Source organism: Pygocentrus nattereri, chromosome 12, assembly GCF_015220715.1.
Source record: "Pygocentrus nattereri isolate fPygNat1 chromosome 12, fPygNat1.pri, whole genome shotgun sequence".
Classification (NCBI taxonomy): domain Eukaryota; kingdom Metazoa; phylum Chordata; class Actinopteri; order Characiformes; family Serrasalmidae; genus Pygocentrus; species Pygocentrus nattereri.
In genome coordinates this window covers 23,239,509-23,256,578 of record NC_051222.1, presented here as the reverse complement: position 1 = coordinate 23,256,578, position 17,070 = coordinate 23,239,509, and the positions used below count along the sequence as shown (strand labels likewise).

Genomic DNA, 17,070 nt, shown 5'->3' with positions numbered 1-17,070 from the left:
AATGGCTTAAATCTTATTATGGATGGACTGGTGTGTTAACAGAGTTTTAGGGAGGGAGGTTGTTGATCTTCATGACTTGGCCATCTGTAATCTGCCTTACTGGTTAAGTGGTCTGTGAGATCTGCTACGTAATAAAGAGACTGCTATTGCCATAGTGTGAGTCATGTGACGTACTACATGATGTGGAAAACATTATATGTTAGGACTTTGGTGCTGAAGTGTCTGTATGTATGATTATGATGGTTATGTAACTAAAGGAAAACAGGGGAATTGCTTATTCATACAATAGCTAGCTCCCTTTTCTCCCTGCTACCTGTCATCAGTGCTGGATAAGTATGGACAGTTCAAGCTATAATTTGGCAGTGATGAGTCAGAATGGACTTAACACTTAAGTCTATTAAAATCTTTCTGTTTGAAGCAGATGAGATCTTAAATTGCCTCACTGCAAACTTACCAACAGTTTCTGTGATGTATATACTTTTCATGCTCTGGGATATTTGAGTCATCTGAAGAAAGAGGGCTGTATCGCTTTTCTGTTTACAATGAGCCATCCACCTATTTTTAATGTGTATTTTGACATGTTGAACAAAAGAAAACTTTGTTGCAAAGATTATGTAATGCTTTAAATTAGGATAGAAATGCTTTTTGTTAAATAAATGTCAACTCATCATATGTTTCTGGTATAATCAGTTTTTAGCAACAAATCACAGAAGGTGGCAGCTACCATCGTCCATCAAAGTAGAGTGATTTTTACACCACCTCCTGAAATGTTTTTGAAATGTTTTGAACAAGTAGGTAATATATGATCTCCCTCCAACTGCGCTCACCAATCTTCAAGCGAATCATAAAATTGGACATGCAGAACATCACTTCTAGAATGTGTTGCCGATGGTCCTTTAATTGATTAAGAAATCCAGAGTCAAACTCTGTCAAATAAAGTATTCCTTGTGTTATATTACTCTATTATTATTATTGCCATTGCTGCTATTATGATGCATTGCGCGCGCGACTCTTGTGATTAATCGTATGAGATTATATCATGTTAGACAATTCAAGATTGTGTAGTGCTGAATATCGTGAATATCTGTGAGTGGAACATCAAAATTCATAGTGTCAGTTTTTACTTGCCCTGTGAAACTACAGATTTTTATTTATATGGTACAGCTTTAATGACTATTTTATCTGACATACTGTTATTTCCTAACCTAACCTGTTGCAGTAAGAAGCGATGTGTTGAGTGTTGTCACCGATGGTGACCATGAATACACACTGTGATGCGTCAAAACTACAGTTTTATTTATGCTTTTGAATTAATGCACTAATGTTTACAATGTGAATATTGATATTTTGGGAAAAAGACCTAGAGGCTTAATGTCATTTTAAACAGCTTGATAAATAATGTGAATATTAAAAATTGTAAAATTAAAATTGAATTAAAATTGAATCACAGAGCTTTGAAGCTATACTGACAAAAAAAATTCTCATTTTAAAGAATGTGTGTGTTACCATTGTGCAAGTTGCTTTAGTGTTCATCATTTGAAGAGATGAAAAAGCCATAAATCTCAGCAGGTCTAACAAACATGAGAGTTTGCAGTACCAGCTTTGAATGAATGGTGATAAAGTTTATTTGCCAGTATTATTAGCCATATACCAATATATTCAGTTATTCAGTATTACTGATGTTAAGGCCATATAGCTGCAGCAGACTGTGCTTGAGTTTCACTGTTGATCTCCTGCTGTTGAAATGTATCACAGATACATGGCAGGTGCAGGAGAGTAAAGAAAACAAGCAGCACTTTCAGTCATTATTTCATGTTTTTATTTCTATTCAGTTTGTTTATGTATTAATTTTTGATACGTCATCGTATGTCTGTTTGATGTGGTTCTTCTATAGCATAACTTCAAAGAACCGTTCTGGCACCTTTTTTTAAGAGGCTCATCAGGAGACACAGGGTTGATTATTGTCTCTGGGCAGTTTCCGAAAGATGTTTTGCTTGTCATCATAATTTGCCCCATAGGGGCAAAAACAACCAGCCTCATCTAAACCTGATCTAAAACTCTGGGGATTATCAGATAGTTCACACTTTGTACTTTTGCACTTTTCTTTTGTACTTATTTTTTCTCCCACTCCCCCATTTCTCTTCTTTCCTTCCGTCAGTACCTGGCCTTGCCGGACACCACCGTGGGCCGCTATGCGTACGTTTATGGAGTGGGAGTCAATGGCAGCGCTCTGTCTCTTTGCCAGCAGTATTATAAAAAGGGCTGGATAGACCCTGCCAACGACACCTTCTTTATAGACCCCCATATTGTGACAGGTAAAACCTTTTTAAACTCCTCTTACTGACCTTCATGACTGTTCATTAATACCACCTGATGGACTTTTTCCTCATACCACTTGGTGGAATGTACACTAGTTTGATTTGACATTTGATCACCTCTTTTCAAATATGAGGCTTTCTGCATATTAATTTTATTGTAACTTCATATACAGGTCTCCTATCTGGTTATATGTTAAGGCATTAAACTAGTAATCTAGTTTCATTGGCACTGTGTTTTGCAAGCCCAGCATTTTTGTACAAATTTGAGAAACTTTGCTTATCTTTACTGTCGTGAAGTAAACCCTAACTGCAGCTGTAATTTGTGTTTAACTTAACCTATTAACCTGTTAAAACCTCTTTGATAACCTACATTTATAAATTTCAGCCTTTGGTTAATTCTCCACAGCTTCATGTTCCATTTTTGTGGATCTAATGAGTTTAGTGCATAATTCTAGCTGCATATGACAGATATTTGTGATGGCTTTTTTTTTTTTTTTTGGCCAAAAGAAATTTCTGTGTTTAAAAAAAGAACAAGCTTGTATTGTTTTTAAAGCTACTACTGTGTAAGTAGTTGCTCCTGTCTCTTTTGTGTATTTTTAAAAATAATTCTGATTCACACCTGTTTCATACTGCGTTCAAAGCACAGCCATAAATATACTGTAGGTGAGAATTACTTCTTCATAGAAGTATAGAAAAAGTTCCACTTCCTACTGTGCACTTAAAAACAAATGGTTGTAAAATGAGTCCTACAGTGACCAGCTGTGATCAGAGAAAAATCTGAGGTTTGTCTCTCCTTCTCACCCTCTCTCCATCTTCCTCCCACCCTTCCCCCTTCTCATTTCTCTCTTTTTCTCCTTCTCTCTCTCTCTGTAGACTGTGTAGGGGTCACCCCACTTGCCACACCTCCAGAAGCTTTAGGAAATGACTACAAAAACTTTACCCTCAAATTTCACAAGTAAGTTTGATTCTGTTCCTCTAGATGTCCACACTGTGAAAAGTCTTTGAGAGTGTTTCTTGCGTAATTTGTTTTTCTTCATCTGTTTTTCAATCCTGACTTTCTCAGGCTCATCAATGTGACGATACAGTTTCAGCTTAAGGCTATAAATCTTCAGACAATCATAAACAATGAGATACCGGACTGCTACACTTTTGTAATCACGGTGAGTAGTGGTCACCCCCACAATGTATATCCCAACTTTTTGAATAGTCATGAAAATGTCAGTGACTTATTTATTTTTTTTGTTCAGTTTAGTTTTTTGGGGGTGATCTCACCAGGCATTAACTAAGTTTTGCACCAGATTACTCCATGAACAGCCTGTTCCAAGAAAATTTCTTTTTAACCTGGAGCTCTTATGCTTTGGATGTTCCTTTAAAGCAATAGTTTTGCAAAAATCTAATTGACCCAATCTTCCACTTGCCACAGATGTGGTAAACCAGACAAGACATGTTAGGTGTCTAAAATTTGCTTCATTGCAGTGGGGAAATACAAGACATACACTATATTGCCAAAAGTATTCAGTCACCCGTCCAAATCATCGAATTCAGGTGTTCCATTCACTTCCATAGCCACAGGTGTATAAAACCAAGCACTTAGGCATGGAGTGCTTGAGGTTAGGGAACCAGCTCTGTGGTTGCCGGTTCAATCCTCTTGGCTGACTGTCCATGACTGAAGTGCCCTTGAGCACGGCACCTAACCCCCAATTGCTCCCCGGGTGCCTTGGATAGTGTGCTCACTTCCCCCTAGTGTGTGTGTTTACTAGTGTGCATGTATGTGGGTTAACTGCGGAGGGCTAATTCCTCTGTTCCGAATTCAAGAATTCAGTACAAACATTGGTGAAAGAATGGGTCACTCTCAGGAGCTCAGTGAATTCCAGTGTGGTACCGTGATGGGATGCCACCTGTGCAACAAGTCCAATTGTGAAATTTCCTTGCTACTAAATATTCCACAGTCAACCGTCAGTTATAACAAAGTTAAATTGATTGGGAATGACAGCAACTCAGATGCTGAGGCGCATAGTGCGCAGAGGTCTCCAACTTTCTGCAGAGTCAGTTCCTACAGACCTCGAAACTTCATGTGGCCTTCAGATTAGCTCAGGAACAGTGTGTAGAGAGCTTCATGGAATGGGTTTACATGACCAAGCAGCTGCATCCAAGCCTTACATCACCAAGCGCAATGCAAAGCGCCAAGTGCAGTGGTGTAAAGTGCCGCCACTGGACTCTGGAGCAGTGGAGACGTGTTTTCTGGAGTGTCGAATCACGCTTCTCCGTCTGGCATTCCAATGGACGAGTGTGGGTTTGGCAGTTGCCAGGAGAACAGTACTCTGACTGCATTGTGCCAAGTGTAAAGTTTGGTGGAGGGGGGATTATGGTGTGGAGTTGTTTTTCAGGAGTTGGGCTCAACACCAGGAGTTGGCCCCAACACCAGTGTCTGACCTCATAAATGCGCTTCTGGAAGAACGGTCAAACATTCCCATAAACACACTCCTAAACCTTGTGGAAAGCCTTCCCAGAAAACTTGAAGCTGTAAAGGGTGGGCCGACATCATATTAACCCCTATGGATTAAGAATGGGATGTCACTCAAGTTCATATGCGTGTGAAGGCAGATGAGTGAATACTTTTGGAAATCTAATGTATGTGGTAAATGAATAATGGATGCTTATGTCCTACCAGTTGATGTCATGCAACCTGCAAACCTAAATAATCACATGCTTGCCATAAAGTGTGTTGTGTTGTTAAGTAATCTCAAATATAGTTGCTTATGTGCTTCCTGACACTATTTGATGAACTGTTATGTATAAAAAATCATGCTTCCAAATCCTCACTACATGTTCTCTGCTATAAGCTGCCATTACTTGCTAGCTACATTAGCCTCCTAGCTCTACCACAAAACTGAAAAAGCATACTTTTGGTGAAAAACATTTCTTGGCTTGTCACCTAAATTTAGGGTAAGGAGAGAATTTTAATTTTTTTCCCCCTCCTTCTTTTTCTTTGGCCATACTGTCTCTGTAAAATACAGTTCTGTAATATGATATAAAAAACATAAAGGCCAGAGCACAACTACCAAACCAATACCAATGAACCCAAATGCAAATGTTTAGTATGTATAAACTCAGCAAAATGTTCTCTCCCATTCACACTGGTCTAGAATTGCCTGCCCCATTTACATTGCTCTTGGATGTTCTCCATCTTTTGCCCTGTTCTGGAATGTTCTTTTCCATTCACAAAGTTCTAGGATTTTCTCACCCATTGCACAGTGCCCATTCTCCATTCTCACTCTTTTGCCCCATTCAGACTGTTCTAGAATGCTCTGCCCTCTTCACATGGTTCTAGAATGTACACTCTCCATTAATGTACTCCACTAGAATGTACTCCCTCCCTCTGTTGGCTCTGAGTCTTGTGTTCTGACACGTGAGTAGAGAACTAAATGAGTACATGTGATCAATATTGTTTCCTGGCTGTCTGAGCAGATAGTGCTGGACAACAAGGCTCACAGCGGCAAAGTAAAGGTCAGTCTGGATAATGAGGTCACTATCAAGGAATGCCGAGACCACAGCGTGTCTGGCCATGGTGAGATTACAATTGAATTAATTTGTTACATTTAGTTTAATCCAATTTATGGGCACGTTTTGAAATTGTGTTTTCAACTGTTGCATGATTGTTATATAATGTCACCTATTGCACTACATGCTCCCTGAATTGCCTGGATTCAGTTAATTACAGGGGGTAATGCGGTTAAACATATATGGCCATTTTCATAGACCTAGATTAAATCTAAGACTGGACAGAAAGGATTTTCAAAATTGATCCACCATTTTAGTCCAAGGCTAGACTTAATGGCCAGAGTCCAGATTTGAACCTTATAGCTTATAGTTGGTCTCACGTTAAACACTTATCTTGTGTAACTTGGCCATGTTTTTCAACTGTTTTCAGTGTAACAATGGTGACTCTTTTTTCTTTAAAAGACTGTAAGTTTACCCACAACTCCAACATTTAAAAAAAAATCAAAGGAAAAGCCACCCCATACTAATTTATCAATTTTTTAAATGATTTGTTGTTAAGGCCAGTCAAAGGTTAATGTTTCACCATGTTGTGCTTGACACATTTTGCAGTGGAATTTATGTGGGAAGCCGACTGCCAGTGAATTCTGTTTTCATTCTCCCCTTTTTCTATCTTGTTCAGTCATATGATTTGTCCATTGTACCCCAAATCCCTAAAACTATCATGTGATATATTTCCACAAGACCTTCCTGTGATCCTTCTGGTGTGACCACTTTTTTTTTTCCCTTTTTCTTTAGCGGAGAACTATACTCGGGTGGCGTTTGATGTGATGGTAGCAGTGGTATGTGCACTGTCTCTGCTGCTGTGTAGCCGCTCCATCGTCAGAGGAATCCTCCTTCAGCTTGTAAGAGAGATTCATGCTCTTCAACAAAGCAGTACTACTACAGTTAAACTCTTTTACTACTACATAAACTTTTTATGACACACAGTTGTTTACTGTCATAGAACTAGTGATAATACTCATGATATACTTGGAAAAGTGTATCGTAACTCCAATAACAATGACATATCAGCATACTGACCACCCCAGTACAACATCAATGCTTCCCCTTTGCTGCAGGAGTTTGTGCACTTCTTTAAGGACACCCTGAATCGTAGAGTGTCTTGGGGAGACCGAATGGAGTTCATTAATGGCTGGTACATCCTCCTAATCATCAGTGACCTGCTTACCATCACTGGCTCATTCATCAAGATCGGCATCGAGTCAAAGGTTTGTCAAACAACACTGACCTCACTGTTAAGGGTACATATTAAGGAAAACAACAAGAGCCTTTTCACCCACATCTTCATGATGGGATGTCTGCCAGTAGCACTATTAGAGCAGCATTAGTTAAGTAATGTAATTTGCTGGAGGTTTAACAGGCCAAGTCATACCGGACAAATCTTTTTTGTTTTTTATCCAAATAACCACTTATAGCCCAGGTTGAAATGTAATAACCCTGAAGTACATGTCCTCAGTACATGATGGTTGTGAAATTTAAAAACAGTTACCTTTTTGCTGAAAGTGTTTTAGTGTGCAGAAGGCCTGTAGTGAGGACAGTAGAACTGTGTCAAGTCATGCTGTTTTAGCAGTACTCTTCCTGTACAGATATATTCATGCTGGGCTAAAATCACACATCTCTTTGGCAAACTTTTTAAAGTAGTTCCCAAGGTTCAATCCGATCTAGTATGAATAGTGCTAATGTACCTCTGAAAGCCATCTGAATGCCATTTGCTTGTTAGTCAGTAAACTGGCAAAATGACTGTGTCATTGTCATCAGATAAGGTGACCTTCGATGTCAACTGACTGTCATAGTAGTTGGATATTTATTTCCATTTCACAGGCTACTTTTAGTCCTCTGTTTTAATTCATTTTTTCTAGTCATAGTTGAAGTTTTGTATCATAGTTTTTGAGGTAATATCTATGCAAATTTGCTGTTTGATGTTTGGTATTGTGGTGGGTCTGAAACTTCTTTTTCAGTTCTTTTAAATAGCCGAAAATAATTTATTCAGGAAATTGGAGTATGTTTTTTTGAAAGTGTTTTGTTGACATTGTCTCAGCTCTAATTCTGTTTTTCTGTCTGTGGCACTCCCCGCAGAATATCGCATCTTATGACATATGTGGGATTCTTTTGGGAACCTCAACACTTTTGGTCTGGGTGGGGGTCATTCGCTACCTCAGCTTTTTTCAGAAGTACAATGTAAGTAAAAATTTTGTGTGTGTATGTGTGTACGTGTGTACGTGTGTATGTACATACATAAGAGTCACAAAATCAACTTTCCTATTCTGAGGCCACAGGTAGTCATTGTAGGTTTATGTTTTGAAATACAATGATGGAGCTCTGAAATGTAGAAACGCATATCTAGATATTAACCCTAGATTAAGCATCTAGTAAAGGTCCAGTAGCCCAAATGTTCATTAATTTTTTACCAAATCCAAATAAAAACACTCACTATTATCTAGAATCATGACTTTCTTTCAGTCTTTGTTTTTCCATTTAAATTCTAAACTTTTTTGATTTTTTGATTTGGTTTTTGATTGCTGAAGAGTGGAGATTTGCTTTCATGTTCCAGATTCTGATCGTGACGTTGCGGGCTGCATTTCCAAACGTGATCCGATTCTGCTGCTGTGTGGCAGTCATTTACCTGGGCTACTGCTTCTGCGGATGGATTGTTTTGGGGCCCTATCATGTCAAGGTATGGAGTAAAAGCCCTCATGTGATTGGAGGGCAGCTGGGTGTGGACAAGGACTGAGTCTGAAAACACTTCATTCAGATTATTTGAAATTTAGGACATTATAGGAAAAAGAAGTTGAGGTTATTGTAGTCCAGTTATTTTATGTTGTTTCTTTTTTATTTTGTTATTTTTCTTTTTCCTGTCAGTTCCGATCTTTGTCCATGGTGTCGGAGTGCCTGTTCTCTCTGATAAATGGAGATGACATGTTTGTCACCTTTAGTGGCATGCAGGAGAGCAGCACACTGGTGTGGGTCTTCAGCCAGGTATGTTTATATTCTGATCACACACACACACACACACACACACACACACACACATACATGCAAGAACAAAGTACAAGAAAGCAACACAGGTCTATAGTTAAACCTATAAGTTAAGTGATACTTTTTTAATCACACAAACGGGGAAATTCCACCTCTGCATTTAACCCATCTGTGAAGTGAAACACCACATACACACTAGTGAATACACACACACTACGGGGCAGTGAGCACACTTGCCCAGAGCGGTGGGCAGCCCTATGCACGGCGCCCAGGGAGCAATTGAGGGTTAGGTGTCTTGCTCAAGGACACCTCAGTCATGGACTGTCAACTCTGGGGATCGAACTAGCAACCTTCCGGTTACAGGGCCAGTTCCCTAACCTCCAGCCCACGACTGCCCCCAATAAATATACAAATATAGCACAACACAAATGTAGGCATTATATACATCATTATTATTACACGTCCACAATTTCACTTTCAGTGTGGTCAGTCTTGCCGTTGCTGAGAGGCAGTCAGAGCACATCTATGACTGACTGACTAAAAGTTTAGGATTATACATGAGGAAGTATTTGTAACTGCACTTTCAGCGAGTTGCAAATTAGACCCATACACTGTGCTCTGGTGGTTTTAGAAAGGAGAAGAGAGAATAGCTAGATATGTAGAAAAAAAGTGTACATCAGATTTAAACGTGAAGTAACTACTCACTTTGACAGACTGCACAAGAGGAACAAGCATTCTTTCAGTGATTCAGCACATTCAGTTCATTTTGAAGGGCTGATGTCATGGAAACCTGAATTTCTTCTCTTTTTTTTTTGGAAGGTTTGATGTATGTAAAAACATGTCATACATACTATTTTGTCCATTTTCATGGCAAGCTCTGAAGCAAAATTTAAAACTGAAGGTAGAGAGTAGTGATGGTTCTGGCTCTTTTCACGGAGTCAGATCAATTAGCTCAGCTCACCATTAAGAGCCAGCTCTCGGCCCGAAACAGTTCTTCATTTGGTAGCATTGTTTTTGTTTTTTTTTTTTCCCTCAAAATGAGCTAAAATTAGCAATATTATCTGTCATGTAGGTTTCAAACCTTAGCGTACATTTTAACAAATTGACACAAATTGTTTTTTTTTCTTTTTCTTTAAAGCAGCAGAATCAAAAGATCTACACATTTGATTTGTCTTAATTAAAAAAAAAAAAAATCATCTCCTAAATACAAACCAGCCCACGAAGTTCATCTATTACATTCAGCTGAAGAATTCCAAACCCTCTTGATCCAGGAGACTTAATCTGTTGTCTGGACAAGTGAAGTTTATTTGTTGCGCAGATCTCAGACGTCCAGCTAGCCTGTAAGACATTGGGCTAACACAATTATATAGCTGGACTGATGCCACGATTAGATCCAGCATATACAGGACAAGTAACAGATGCAACAAACATTCTATGTAGGGGTAAACACAAAAATAGGCAGCCTAAAAGACAACTTCAGCACATGCACACGGATACAGAATGCAGAATGTATAACACCGATGTAATACAATTCCTTCACAGCTCAAAGAATGCCACATTTCTAGTAAAGCGGGGTGACAGTGGCACTCTTTTTATTCTTTGAATCCATAATAGTTTAACATTTAAAATGAAAATATCTGGTTTTATATAGAACTGCTGACAGGGAAGACTTGAAGGGGGGACCTTTGCATAAAGTTTACATGGTTCAATTGGGAAGGCAAAATTTAAACCATGCAGAGATCTAAGATCACTTGCTAAGGTAGCTAGTTTGGTAGTGACCTTGATTGAGCTAACTATCTTTTATCGATGACTGATACGTTCTGGAAAGTATAAAACCATAAGAAGCAGAAATCTGAATTTTGCTCTCATTGCAAGCTTGTATGTTACTTGTAAACAACTCAAATATGTTCAGTTATGGTTACTTTTCCATAGCAACAACTACATAGAAATATGTAGTCACCAGCAGTGAGCACAGGGATCCACTCTGGTAGAATGTGGCAAGAAAAGGTGCAAGTGGACATGTACCTTGAGTTTTTATGTTTGGTGTTTGTTTTTTCCATAGGTGTACCTTTATACCTTCATCTCTCTGTTCATCTACATGGTGCTCTCGCTCTTCATTGCCCTCATCACTGGCGCTTATGAGACCATTAAGGTAAGATGGAAGGACAGAAGAGGTGAGAAAAGAAGAAGGAGGGTGTGGAGGGAGGAATAGATTGAGAAGAGTTGAAAAACTGAAAAAATGGCTTGAGTGGAGAAAAAAGAGTGGAGAGAAAACTCATGGTTGTTTTTTTTTTTTTTTAACATTGTTTTTACAGTGTGTATATATATATATATATATATATATATATATATATATATATATATATATATATATATATATATATCACTGCTATCAGAAGAAAAACTTGTATCTCCATTTTTCAGTTTTTGACAGTTTCAGACATAATTTAAAATTCCTGTTGTTTACATTGTTTGTAAATTTCATGATCAATGGACCAAAAGAAACGGCCCAAAAATTACTTACTAAAAAAGTCTGGTTCCATTGACGTACATTGAAACCTTGTCCTGTAAAGTTACCATTTTGGAGATGGGAGGTTTTCTTCTGACTGTAGTGATGTGTGTGCATGTATATAGATAGCTGTTTATTTTTACTTATTTATTTATTTTTAAGAATGAAATGGAAGTGTAGTGAATAGAATGTACATTTATAAATATGCTACAGTGTTCGTGCTGTTATTTTACTCTCCTGCGCCTGTGCATCTCTCATATATGTTTGTTTATTTATTTTTAATAGCACCAAACTCAGGAGCCCATGCACATCACGGATCTACACGCGTTCATTGCTGAGTGCAAAGACACGCCCAACTCTGGAAAATTCCGTGGCCTGGAAACCTCGCCATGCTCTTTCTTCTGCTGCTGTGACAGGTCTGACTACGTGCAGAAGTGGACTATGAATTATCCTTTTATTTTTATTTAGATTAGAACTTAGTTGAGGAGCTTAGCTGGATTTGTTAAAAGATGCTAACATTGAATGAAAGCTAAATTCATAAGCCAATAGAGATTAGCATGATCTTACTTGCATAATGGTGACTAGCTGCCTTTCGTTGGAACAGGAACTTTTAGCCTATAACAAAGCATTCATTTAAATTGTAGATTCGGCTTGATCTGGTCAGGTTTTTCAGTCCAAGGAAAGGCAGCAAGCAAAACCTTAACTCCTCTCTAATACAAAGTGAACAAAAACATTGTGGCATTTTTAAAATGGACACAAAAGAATCATAAAACTCACATAAAACCCTAGAACTGCTACCCTGTTATCAAAATAAAAGTCAAGTGCATTTAATAGGCTACATATGTATCATACCTGATAGATAACATACTGTAAAAATAGTATAGGAGTGAAATAAAAATGTCCATTTGGACAAGTTTTTTTTTTTTATTATAAAATACTGTTTTTACTTTCATACAGTTGTAGGCAAAAGTTTGGAAAGGTTTTGTTTTGTTGGTTTTTCTGTATGACAGTAAGTTAACACATCTGTATGTTTCTATATTAACACTGTTTCTATAGTAACACTGTCTATATTTCTATACATTTTAAAGTAAAATTACTTTTTACTTCCTGAATTTAACATATTGGGGTGGAAAAAACATAAAATGCGGCTGTAGCATGGTATGTGCTACCCGAGGCTCAAGGAGGACGCTGGAGGAAGGATTCAGGGTTGCAGCAACCATATCTTTTTATTCACCCAAACAATCACACAATAGTAAAGACAACCAAACCTATGCTGTTGCTTGCTGCTGCTGCTGCTTCTCTCTTTCTCTCTGTCTGTTCCCTCTCAGCTCTTTCTAAAAGGCACTCATGCTGCCAGCCAGTTCAGCATCAGCTGGCTCTCATTAAGGGCAGCATGAGCACCGGAGCCAAGAGGGAACGAGGGCTCGTCACTCCGCCTCCTCATTACTGGCAGCTCGGCCACTCGGGGCTCGCTCATTACTGGCACAGTTGTCGTCCATCTCCTCTTACTGCCATCACTCGTGTCCGTCGGGGAGCTCGGGCTTCGCACTTCGCCCCCTCCACACTCTCGGCTCTCTCCGTGGCATCCTCGCCAAGATTCGTCGCTGCTGGGTGTTCGGGCCCTACTTTCCTGCTGGCTCTCGCAGCCGTCATTGACGGGGGCCCAGGGGGCGGGCGCATGCCACAACGGCCTTTGCAAAACTTATGCCACATTTTATATATTTTTTTCCCCCATAACTTTAAACTCAGCAAATAAATTTAAATTATGCACTAAAGTCTGCAGAAAAGGTCATGTTTAGATTTGTTCACTAAAGGGGATGTGTTAACTTTTTACTTTAATAAACTTTAAGAAAATCAACAAAACGTAAATTGAGCGGAGGTGTTCAAACTTTTGCATGTAAATGTATATTCACTCTCACTGTCCACACTTTCTTATGAATTCATCCTAACTGCTAGTCCTAGAAGCTGTCCACCCAAGGTGATAGCCAGTAACCATACTGCTGTCAATGTGTACTCAAAAAGTTTGTTCATGCTAATGTATACATGTGTCTAACTGTACCTTACAGGACCACCACCTATGAAGACGTGTTACTGGTGAACTAGTCTCAGAACTTCACTCTGCTGCCCTCTGATGGCGACACCGGAACTGCACCTGCATTTATTGTTATCAGCGGCCTTGCACTCCAACAAACACTCACTCCGACAGACATACAGCTGCACATTCTCTCTCTTCACATGCTGAAGATACAAAGGACACAAGACATTTTTCTGCTCAGTGTGACTGAAGAAAAGTGAATCCCACTTTGTTTACTAGGCTTCCCAGAATCTTTCCATGGTTTTCACAGAGCAAGCTCTTTGGTTTTAACAGTGGTTTTAACAACAGAGGGTGGAAAATGACCATTTTTGGGGCAAAAGAAAAGAAGGCTTGTAGGCATCCTCCCATATCTAACCAGTCTCTAACCATGCTGGGCTCTCGGTGAAAAAGATTTCTTAAAGTAAGTGGTTTTTGATGTGTAGCTGTCATTGGTTTTATTGTATATCATGATTTTAGTGTTCCATGGTACATGTTTATGTTCTGCTAATGGTCTTTTAACATTATGTTTTAAATTTAATGAGTAATAACTGCCTCAGTGTTTTGAAGAAAAAAAGAGAACTGATCCTTGCCTACCCCACAATGACATGGCACTTATCAGGCTGCAGTGTCAACAACATTGTTCCCTAGAAGACAAAGCAAACCACTTTTCACCCCAGACATAGTGTTCGGTGTCTTGTCTGTTTGAGCGATGCACTTACCACATGCTATGCTTACCATTTTCAATTGATAGTCACCACTGAAAGCAGTTTAGTCCAGGACTAGGCTTAATCTATGTCAAGCAGACATCACTGCTGAGTATGTATACAAACTCAGTAGTGAAAAGCAGAAGGTCTGACATTTTTGAGCTAAGTGTGAATTGACTGCATCCCAATTGGTTCCACAAAACTTGCTCAGAACCTGGCTGAGCTTTAATAGAGACCAGCATATGAAGACTATAAATGTTTCACTGGACCACTAGAGATGGTTCTTTTACATGCTTTGGGACACTGAACTAAAGCGATGACACAGTGCATATTGAGGTCAGACGATTCCAGTTGTTCTGGAATGTTCTCAAGCTCCAGTCATCACATCCTGGATAATTGAGCAGTGATCTCTTCAGTCATGGTGCTCTTTGATGTAAACTGGCTCATTAGGCTGCAGTGCTGCAATTCTGTAGGATCCAGAACAATAGAATTCCTTAATCATGTGTGACAGCGGTTGACCTACATCAGGAGCAGCTCTGGATGGTAAACACATTTGCCTTGTTTTGGAGTTTTGAGAAGTTTCCTCAGCCTCTTGGACCACTGACACTGGCATTGACTTTATTTGATGGACCCCAGAACTGATGCATTTGAGTGCCATTAAAAACCCAAGCCTCATTGAGGAAAGCTAAACAATCACAGATCGATGTAATGGAATCAGACAGACTTAAGCAGTTGTTGAAATAGAACACTTTTTGACTTTTTTGTCCAAGTCAATCACAATGTACAGAAGTTTAATTTATTGTTGTCTGTTTCGTAATATTTTTGTGTCTGTACTGAATTTAAAGCGCACAATAAGTAAACCTTCTTTCAAGTTAATTTTTTCACAGTTTTTGAGAGAGCTTACATTCACCTTGAGTGCTGACATAGAAGCAGTTTTCTTTTTTAAAAATTCTGAGCCCTAATCGTTGCAGGAGGAAGAGGAAACTATTCATGGATCAGTGATCAAAGGCTAGAATGAAAGCTTGCCATTCACCACACAGATGTAAAGGAATGGCTCACTGAAAAATCTGATTTACTCAATGCCTCCCCCAGTCCCTAACGTAATCAATGGGCCAAGACATGTTTGCTTTTTCACTTTTGCACTGGAGTATAAAGTCATTGTAGCTAATAAGTAATGGAAGTCTGTGTCTACTCAAAACTTTTGGGTGACTTTGACTTCTGTTACATTAGCCATGTAGCTCAGCTATAAAACTAAAGAAGAAAACTTAAGACACCAAGCATGTCTTGGCAGATCAGCTAGAATTGGGTTATGGGGAAATTCTGTAAACTTGATCTTTCAGTGATCTCTTCCTTTAAAAACGCATGGCCAGGTCACATCCAATGGATGTACTTGAATGAAACGTAACCTATGTAACCTATTTATGGTGTATGTAACATTTATATGTTAAATTCTAAAATGTTCATTATATCACTGTGGCATGGTTTTCTGACCAAGGTGTAGTCCTGTCACTAGTGTGTGGTGAACAGGCGAACAGACATGTTTACTGGAAGAGGATTTTTAAAAACAGATTTTAAAGCAGACCATTTTTTGTTACAGGGTATCATTCACAGTTTTGCCTCTGTTTTGTTACTGTAGATTTGTCCATGTTGGTACATGTTCAATACAGATTTTCTGAAGTCTTTAAGTGTAGACTGTCTTTAATTCTTTAATGTAGTGCCATGATAGTCAGTGAATGTTTCTTGAGATGTCATTTTGAAAATGTCATTTTAACACCAAAATAAAATAATTTCTTATTTTTTTGTAAAAAATGATCTAAGGAATGTGGAAACTAGTGAGAGAGAAAGCTGCCATCTTCTGCATGTAAATGGAACAACACATTCCAAGGTGAGGGACTTTATTTGGAAACCTGAACAAATTCAAGAATGGATTAACTTTAAACAATTAATGAATATGTACAGAGCGCTGATGATGACGTATAGTTAAAAATATGATGTATAAATAAAAATTATTTTTATTCATACAGGATTTCACCAGCGGGGCTCCATAAAATGTCCTACTGATGAAAACTTGGTTAGTGGAAAATAGGTGTTGTGGTAATACCCCAACTGTCCACTAGGTGGCGAACTAAGAACATAATTTCATAAATCTGAAAACACAGTTTTGTTTTATTGGGAAAGACATTACAGAGCAAGCAAATGGAGGAAAACCTCAGACTTATAACACCCTTTCAAAGCGCTATAACTCCTATTTTAACATCTTATAAATTTCAACATAGTGCTGGAGTAGGGCTGCCTGGCTCAGGTCCTGATAAGCCAGAGTTAAGCACAGTTTGGTGATTTTCCTACTCAAACCAACCAAACTTGGTGTTTAAAGCGATAGTTTGGCCAAAAATCTAATTTATCCAGTTTTCCCCCTTACCCTAAAAGTAACTGATCAGCTGAGACATGCACTGGTGAATAACTAAAGACCAACATTGTGTTTTAGATGCTGATATGACCATGCTGGGTGACCAGCACTAAGCCAGCATAGACCAGAATGGAATTTATGCAGGCTGTTTTTTCATCAAGGAGGCTACTGTAGCTATCAGGTAATAGTAGCTGGGCTGGAGGTTAGGGAACCAGCCCTGTGACCGGAAGGTTACCGGTTCGATTCCCTCGGCTGACAGTCCATGACTCCAAGTACCCTTGAGCAAGGCACCTAACACCCAATTGCTCCCCGGGTGCCGTGGATAGGGCTGCCCACTGCTCTGGGCAAGTGTGCTCACTGCCCCCTAGTGTGTGTGTTCACTAGTGTGCATGTATGTGGGTGTTTCACTGCACAGATGGGTTAAATGCAGAGGTCTAATTTCACAGCATGCAAACAGTGACAAATGGTTGTAAATTCTTCTTTCTTCTATGAAATATGCTTTAAACAATCCATCTCAAAAT

General features: G+C 38.9%; 1 protein-coding gene across 1 annotated transcript in view; it reads left to right on the top strand.

Annotated features, from left to right (window-relative positions):
• The window catches only part of mcoln1a (mucolipin 1a), a 30,977-nt gene extending 15,150 nt beyond the window's left edge, over positions 1 to 15,827 (top strand). The window contains exons 4-15 of the mRNA XM_017699087.2: positions 2,159 to 2,315; positions 3,192 to 3,273; positions 3,382 to 3,478; positions 5,787 to 5,886; positions 6,615 to 6,721; positions 6,938 to 7,087; positions 7,956 to 8,057; positions 8,431 to 8,553; positions 8,739 to 8,855; positions 10,918 to 11,007; positions 11,650 to 11,780; positions 13,431 to 15,827. Of these exons, the coding sequence (XP_017554576.1) occupies positions 2,159 to 2,315; positions 3,192 to 3,273; positions 3,382 to 3,478; positions 5,787 to 5,886; positions 6,615 to 6,721; positions 6,938 to 7,087; positions 7,956 to 8,057; positions 8,431 to 8,553; positions 8,739 to 8,855; positions 10,918 to 11,007; positions 11,650 to 11,780; positions 13,431 to 13,467 (1,293 nt within the window). The 3' untranslated portion in view covers positions 13,468 to 15,827. The remainder of the gene's footprint in view (positions 1 to 2,158; positions 2,316 to 3,191; positions 3,274 to 3,381; positions 3,479 to 5,786; positions 5,887 to 6,614; positions 6,722 to 6,937; positions 7,088 to 7,955; positions 8,058 to 8,430; positions 8,554 to 8,738; positions 8,856 to 10,917; positions 11,008 to 11,649; positions 11,781 to 13,430) is intronic.
• The last annotated feature ends 1,243 nt before the right edge of the window (positions 15,828 to 17,070 follow it).